General features: G+C 45.1%; 1 protein-coding gene across 2 annotated transcripts in view; it reads right to left on the minus strand.

Moving 5' to 3' along the window:
* The window catches only part of UCHL5 (ubiquitin C-terminal hydrolase L5), a 180,500-nt gene extending 176,372 nt beyond the window's left edge, over positions 1-4,128 (minus strand). For both annotated transcript variants that reach the window (XM_040407688.1, XM_040407687.1), the window contains exon 1: positions 3,916-4,128. In XM_040407688.1, the coding sequence (XP_040263622.1) occupies positions 3,916-3,991 (76 nt within the window). In that variant the 5' untranslated portion in view covers positions 3,992-4,128. The remainder of the gene's footprint in view (positions 1-3,915) is intronic.
* Positions 4,129-8,659: the final 4,531 nt, after the last annotated feature.

The following is an 8,659-nucleotide window of genomic DNA, read 5'->3' on the forward strand; positions in this document are numbered from 1 at the left end:
AGGGGGGGGGGGGTGTAGTGTAGTGGTGCTTGGTGCAACATATTACTGAGCTACCTGTGTCCTCTGGTGGTCGATCCAAACAAAGGGGACCACCAGAGGACCAGGTAGCAGGTATATTAGACGCTGTTATCAAAACAGCGTCTAATATACCTGTTAGGGGTTAAAAAAATCACATCTCCAGCCTGCCAGCGAACGATCGACGCTGGCAGGCTGGAGATCCACTCCCTTACCTTCCGATCCTGTGAGCGCGCGCGCCTGTGTGCGCGCGTTCACAGGAAATCTCGCGTCTCGCGAGAGGACGCACCGGCGCGTCCACCCAGAACAACAGGACCGCCGCAAAGACGCAATCCTGCGTACGGCGGTCCTGGGGTGGTTAATCCATTTTTTCCAGTAACAAAGCAAGGGTTAAAAGCCAAACAAAATGCTATATTTATTGCCCCCCGTTTGCAGAAACACCCCATATGTGGCCATAAACTACTGTACGGGCACACGGCAGGGCGCAGAAGGGAAGGAATGCCATACGGTTTTTGGAGGGCAGATTTTGCTATTTCTTGTTACCTTGCCTCACAAAAAGTGTAATATAGAGCAACCAAAAATCATAAGTACCCTAAACTAGTACCAACAAAACTGCCACTCTATCCCGTAGTTTCTAAAATGGGGTCACTTTTTTGGAGTTTCTACTCTAGGGGTGCATCAGGGGGGATGCACCCCTAGAGTAGAAACTCCAAAAAAGTGACCCCATTTTAGAAACTACGGGATAGGGTGGCAGTTTTGTTGGTACTAGTTTAGGGTACATATGATTTTTGGTTGCTCTATATTACACTTTTTGTGAGGCAAGGTAACAAGAAATAGCTTTTTTTGGCACCGTTTTTTTTGTTATTTACAACATTCATCTGACAGGTTAGATCATGTGGTATTTTTATAGAGCAGGTTGTCACGGACGCCGCGATACCTAATATGCATACAATTTTTGTATTTATGTAAGTTTTACACAATGATTTCATTTTTGAAAAAAAATCATGTTTTAGTGTCTCCATAGTCAGAGAGCCAGTTTATTCAGTTTTTGTGCGATTATCTTAGCTAGGGTCTTATTATTTGTGGGATGAGATGACGGTTTGATTGGCACTATTTTGGGGTGCATATGACTTTTTGATCGCTTGCTATTACACTTTTTGTGACGTAAGATGACAAAAAACGGCTTTTTTTTACACCGTTTTTATTTTTATTTTTTTACGGTGGTCACCTGAGGGGTTAGGTCATGTGATATTTTTATAGAGCCGGTCGATACGGACGCGGCGATACCTAATATGTATACTTTTTTTTATTTATGTAAGTTTTACACAATGATTTCATTTTTTAAACAAAGAAAATCATGTTTTAGTGTTTCCATAGTCTAAGAGCCATAGTTTTTTTTAGTTTTTGGGCGATTATCTTGGGTAGGGTATGATTTTTGCGGGATGAGATGACGGTTTGATTGGTAGTATTTTGGCGTACATGCGACTTTTTTGATCACTTTTATTACCTTTTTTGGGAAGTAAGGTGGGCAAAATTTCAATTTCCTCATAGTTTTTATTTTTTTATTTTTATGCCGTTCACCGTGCAGGGAAAGTAACATGACCGTTTTATAGATCAGGTTGTTACACACGCGGCGATACCTTATATGTGTAGTGTATTTTATTATTTTAATTTTTATTCAGTGATAAATGTTTTTTTTTTTTTTTTTATCTTTACTTTTTTCACTTTTTAAAAATAAAATTTGACCCAGACCCACTTGGTTCTTGAAGATCCAGTGGGTCTGCTGTCTGTATAATACAGTACACTATATAGTGTATTGTACTGTATTTTACTTACACTTTGTCTGAACAGATCTATGCCTTTAGCACAGATCTGTTCAGCACCATGGACAGCAGGATGCCTGAGAAGGCGTCCTGTTGCCATGGGACCCTTCCCCGTCTGCCACAACTGAACAGACAGGGAAGGGGAAGGAGGGGGGCTGTCTGGGGGCTCCCTCCCTCTGTCACCCCATCCTGTCTGGTGGCTGCAAAGGCACAGCAGCCCCCCGATGGGAGAGGGAGAGAACTCCCTGACTTTTAACCTCTTCCATACAGCGGTCCGTACGGTATGGAAAGGGTTAAACGGCTGACAACAGCACAGATGTCAGCTGTTTATACCAGAGTGTCAGCAATGTGCTGACACTCTGGAATAAGCACTGGACACCAATGATTATTCAAGAGGAGGCAGGCGGGGGATCGCGATCCCTCCTGCCGCACCGCCTGCAACTCCCCCCCCTGCACCACCCGCCAGCATAAAATCTTTCAGGGGTGCGGGGGGTGAAAAATATAGGACCGCGGGGATCAGAAACTGCAGAAAGCACAGCAAACCACAGGTCTGAATTGACCTGCGGTTTGCGGCGATCGCCGACATGGGGGGGTCACGGGACTCCCCCCCCGCGCATTTAGCCGAGGTGCCTGCTCAATGATTTGAGCAGGCACCTTGTTCCGATCACCGCCCGCCTGGTACGTCATGTGTCCTTAAAGGGAACCTGTCACCAGGATTTTGTGCATAGAGCTGGGGACATGGGCTGCTAGATGGCCGCAAGCACATCTGCAATACCCAGTCCCCATAGCTCTCTGTGCTTTTATTGTGTTAAAAAACCGTTTTGATCCATATGCAAATGAACCAGAGATGAGTCCAGCGGAAAGGAGCCCAGCACCGCCCCGCGTCCTCCGAATCTCCTCCTTGCTGGCTGACGTCACAGAGCTGGAGCGCCAAAATCTCGCAATGCGCGAGCTAGCGCATGCGCAGTGTCGGCATCATGTTCATTCCCTGTGCTGGCATCAGCACAGGGAAGGAACTACGCTCGTGCATCGCGAGATTTCGTCGCTCCAGCTCTGTGACGTCAGCCAGCAAGGAGGAGATTCGGAGGACGCGGGGCGGTGCTGGGCTCCTTTCCGCTTGACTCATCTCCGGATACAGGACTCATATCAGGTTCATTTGCATATTGATCAAAACGGTTTTATAACACAATAAAAGAGCAGAGAGCTGTGGGGACTGGGTATTGCAGATGAGCTAGTGGCCATCTAGCAGCCCATGTCCCCAGCTCTATGCACAAAATCATGGTGACAGGTTCCCTTTAAGGACTCGGGAAACATGCCGTACCGGTACGTCATGTGTCCTTAAGGGGTTAAGAGAAAAGGGTACTTTCACACTAGTGGCAGGACGGATCCGACAGGCTGTTCACCCTGTCGGATCCATCCTGCCGCTATTTTGCAACTCCGTCCCTATTGACTATAATGGGGACGGGGGTGGAGCTCCGGCGCAGCACGGTGAAAGGCCCCCGGACTAAAAGTACTGCATGTCCGACTTTTTAGTCCCCCGTCCCCATTATAGTCAATGGGGACAGAGCGGCAGTCCGGCGGCACGGATCCAACAGGGTGAACAGCCTGTCAGATCAGTCCTGCCGCTAGTGTGAAAGTAGCCTAAGTTTGAAAAATGCCTGATCAGTCAGAAAAAATGACATGCGTTTGCATACAGCTTGCCTGATCAGGCAACGGAACTGCCTGCCGGAATCAAACTCCCCAAGTGTGAAAGTATTCACATGGTTTTGTATATAGATTGTGTGGTGTATGACCTTCAGGCTGCTGGACATCCTAGCTTGCAGTTATTGGGACATCCACAATAAACTTTCAAACAGATAGTAAGAAAGGGTCTATACCTGTGATGGCTGCAGACCTCGGTACACTGTCTGGCCCACAGTATGTGTATGCATAGCTCCAGTCTAATCATATGTGCGACATATTGTAGGCTGGACCACAGGAGCTGGTCTACCACAAGGTACCGAATATCCTGTGAGCAAGCAGACACATATCGCGACATTTGCCTTCATGGTTAGAAATACAGAAGACTGGTACGCACCAAAGCCTTTGATGAGCTCAGTAAACACCCCAGGGTCGCTTTCCATCAGACACCATTCTCCGGCACTGACCGCCATCTCTTCCAGACCCGCTTCAACACATGCACAACTCCTATGACCATGTGTACCACTGAGTCACTCAATCAGGGCGCTGCAGCCACAAGAGGCCGCGCTGTGCACACGGCTTCCTGTCTCCAACACCGCTGCCTTCTGAGTCCAGAAAACGCGAAAATGTGCGATTGTTTATAGAATATCTTGAAACCTTCTGTAACGTTATATTGGGATGAGCTAGAGCGCTGCCTGCGGGTCTGTCTGAGACGATTTATGTTCATCTCTAGGTGTAGACGGCCATGCTAGGTGAGCTACAGGCGCCTGCTAATGAAACCCTATGGAAAGTATCGAGTTCTACAGATTAGCATGTAATCATTACAGTCGTCTATGAGGACACACAGAACCTCTTCGCGAGATTGCCTCTACATTTTTCTGATCTACTTCCGGGGCGAAGGGGTTTTGTTTTACAAGAAGAAAGTCATGTGACTATGACCATTTAGTCACGTGATTTATGAATTAAAGGACCGATATGACTGGTCTAAATCACAGGTTAGTGGAAATTTCAGTTCAGATATTGTAGGATTGTGTTTGATGAATTTTTTTCTGTATTTTTGGGTCCATAGTCTATCGGTTTAAAGGATTCTTCTATGCAGCTGCCTGATGTGCTGCACGGAGGTCTGTGTGCATGTGCTGTTCTACCCGTGAACAGAAACAGCACCTTCTGTATGGCAGTGTACTGACTGCAGTATTGGCAGGCAATGGCCAGGACCAGCACTTTATGGGATATTTTTGTTTCATTTTAAGAAGTCATCACCAGAAGGATTTGTCACCCTAATACTAATTACACACCGGTAGCCTCCTTGTGTACTGATAAGCAGCACTTCTGTGGGGTCATAACCTAAGGGCATCAGGGTTCCTCATTGTCATCATCAGCATGGAGAATCCACTGACAGTCTTGAGCCCAAATCCAAATACAAGGAGCCTAGATAAGTGGCCCTTCGGGTTATAATTCTAACATACAGTGGGCTCTCCTTGGCCATTAGAACTTGAAATCACATTTAATATATAATACCATGGACACTGCAGATCTGCTGAGAGATCCAGACATTTAGAATAGGCAGTTCACTGGTAAAACACCTGCGGTACTGAAGGGGATTCACTGTTTGTCTAGCAGCACCTCTATGCAGTCCATGTACAGTACTTGTTCTACATATTCTGTACTGCTAATTGCCTGTACCAGAATGTGCTGCTCCTGTAGGGTCATTTCCCACAGATGCGTGCGGTCCTGGAACCAACCGCGGCTCATCTACATAGTAACGTAGTGTATAAGGCTGAAAAAAAGACATTTGTCCATCCAGTTCGGCCTGTTATCCTGCAAGTTGATCCAGAGGAAGGCAAAAAAAAAAAACTGTGAGGTAGAAGCCAATTTTCCTCACTTTAGGGGAAAAAAAATTCCTTCCCGACTCCAATCAGGCAATCAGAATAACTCCCTGGATCAACGACCCCTCTCTAGTAGCTATAGCCTGTAATATTATTACGCTCCAGAAATACATCCAGGCCCCTCTTGAATTCCTTTATTGTACTCACCATCACCACCTCCTCAGGCAGAGAGTTCCATAGTCTCACTGCTCTTACCGTAAAGAATCCTCTTTTATGTTTGTGTACAAACCTTCTTTCCTCCAGACGCAGAGGATGTCCCCTCGTCACAGTCATAGTCCTGGGGATAAATAGATGATGGGATAGATCTCTGTACTGACCCCTGATATATTTATACATAGTAATTAGATCTCCCCTCAGTCGTCTTTTTTTCTAAAGTGAATAACCCTAATTTTGATAATCTTTCAGGGTACTGTAGTTGCCCCTTTCCAGTTATTACTTTAGTTGCCCTCCTCTGAACCCTCTCCAGCTCTGCTATGTCTGCCTTGTTTACAGGAGCCCAGAACTGTACACAGTACTCCATGTGTGGTCTGCCTAATGATTTGTAAAGTGGTAGGACTATGTTCTCATCACGGGCATCTATGCCCCTTTTGATGCAACCCATTCTCCTTATTGCCTTGGCAGCAGCTGCCTGACACTCTCCATATCAGTGTTAGGCCTCATGCACACGGCCGTTGTTTTGGTCCGCATCCGAGCCGCCATTTTGGCGGCTCGGATGCGGACCCATTAACTTCAATGGGGCTGCACAAGATGCGGACAGCACTCCGTGTGCTGTCCGCATCCGTTGCTCCGTTCCGTGGCCCCGCTAAAAAAATATAACATGTCCTATTCTTGTCCGCGCTTTGCGGACATGAATAGGCATTTATGTTGAAGGCTGTCCGTGCTGTTCCGCAAATTGCGGAACGCGCACGGACGCTATCCGCACCACAGTCGTGTGCATGAGGCCAAACCCAGTGTTTTACCATTTAGTATGTACGCTTGACATGCATTATTCCTTCTCATGTGCATAACCGTACATTTGTCAGTGTTAAACCTTATTTGCCCAAAAAGTGGTTATTTGTGATGGCTTACCTGACTATTGCATATGGAGTGGGTGCCCCAACCAATATAGACACACCCAGTCTATAGAATAAAAGATCAATATAAAATATAGAGTGGTTGTGCACACCTCATTTGGAGGGGTTCATCTGACGTTTTTGTATAAAACAGATTCCTAATGTAGAATAATAACTGTTTTATTTTGAATATGCTAAAAACGGGAGTATAACAATATCCAATGTGTAGGGAGTTTCAGAGATATTCAACGACAGGGACCGAGGTCAGGAGGACCATAGGGTATTGGGGTCTCCGTAATGAATAACTCAGATAGTCCTGAAATGGCTGTATATCCCTCTGACAGTTCAGGGAAAATAAAACCATGTGTCAACGCTCATCAGATAGATACAGATATTAGCCAGAATTCATCTAATTAGGATGGAGTTCAATAGAGGTCAATAATTCATCCACAATGGGGCCAAAAAAATCAATAATGAAAAATCTGTAATGCATCCACAATGGGACCATAAAGATAAAAACAAATGTAGATACAGAATGCAGAAAATAGAAATAAGTCCACCTGTTAAAAAGTATTATAAAATCAATTTAAGATAAACCCTATGTTTGGGTATGAAATGATTCCACCTATATGAAGGATAATTCCACCTACAAAAAAAAGAAGAATTCCACCTGTAAAAAAGGGAGAGACTGTACAAAAAACTTCTCCCAACGAATAGTTCATCCACAGTAGGGCTGCAAGGGTTAAAAATGTAGCAAGTAGTTCATCTACTGTAAAAAGACCGTATTGTCTATTATAATAGATAGATGTAAGTGCTCCCAATTGTATAACAATGTGTCACTTCAATGTTCCAGATGAAGTAACATACAAACCGGATTCCAAAAAAGTTGGGACACTATACAAATCGTGAATAAAAACTGAATGCAATGATGTGGAGGTGCCAACTTCTAATATTTTATTCAGAATATAACAAATCACGGAACAAAAGTTTAAACTGAGAAAATGTACCATTTTAAGGGAAAAATATGTTGAATCAGAATTTCATAGTGTCAACAAATCCCCAAAAAGTTGGGACAAGGCCATTTTCACCACTGTGTGGCATCTCCCCTTCTTCTTACAACACTCAACAGACGTCTGGGGACCGAAGAGACCAGTTTCTCAAGTTTAGAAATAGGAATGCTCTCCCATTCTTGTCTAATACAGGCCTCTAACTGTTCAATCGTCTTGGGCCTTCTTTGTTGCACCTTCCTCTTTATGATGCACCAAATGTTCTCTATAGGTGAAAGATCTGGACTGCTGACTGGCCATTTCAGTAGCCGGATCCTTCTCCTACGCAGCCATGATGTTGTGATTGATGCAGAATGTGGTCTGGCATTATCTTGTTGAAAAATGCAGGGTCTTCCCTGAAAGAGATGACGTCTGGATGGGAGCATATGTTGTTCTAGAACCTGAATATATTTTTCTGCATTGATGGTGCCTTTCCAGACATGCAAGCTGCCCATGCCAAACGCACTCATGCAACCCCATACCATCAGAGATGCAGGCTTCTGAACTGAGCGTTGATAACAACTTGGGTTGTCCTTGTCCTCTTTGGTCCGGATGACATGGCGTCCCATATTTCCAAAAAGAACTTCGAATCGTGACTCGTCTGACCACAGAACAGTCTTCCATTTTGCCACACTCCATTTTAAATGATCCCTGGCCCAGTGAAAACGCCTGAGCTTGTGGATCTTGCTTAGAAATGGCTTCTTCTTTGCACTGTAGAGTTTCAGCTGGCAACGGCGGATGGCACGGTGGATTGTGTTCACTGACAATGGTTTCTGGAAGTATTCCTGAGCCCATTCTGTGATTTCCTTTACAGTAGCATTCCTGTTTGTGGTGCAGTGTCGTTTAAGGGCCCGGAGATCACGGGCATCCAGTATGGTTTTACGGCCTTGACCCTTACGCACAGAGATTGTTCCAGATTCTCTGAATCTTCGGATGATGTTATGCACAGTTGATGATGATAGATGCAAAGTCTTTGCAAATTTTCCCTGGGTAACACCTTTCTGATATTGCTCCACTATCTTTCTGTGCAACATTGTGGGAATTGGTGATCCTCTACCCATCTTGGCTTCTGAGAGACGCTGCCACTCTGAGAAGCTCTTTTTATACCCAATCATGTTGCCAATTGACCTAATTAGTGTTAATTGGTCTTCCAGCTC

The sequence above is a fragment of the Bufo bufo genome, chromosome 9 (genome assembly GCF_905171765.1).
Source record: "Bufo bufo chromosome 9, aBufBuf1.1, whole genome shotgun sequence".
Lineage (NCBI taxonomy): Eukaryota > Metazoa > Chordata > Amphibia > Anura > Bufonidae > Bufo > Bufo bufo.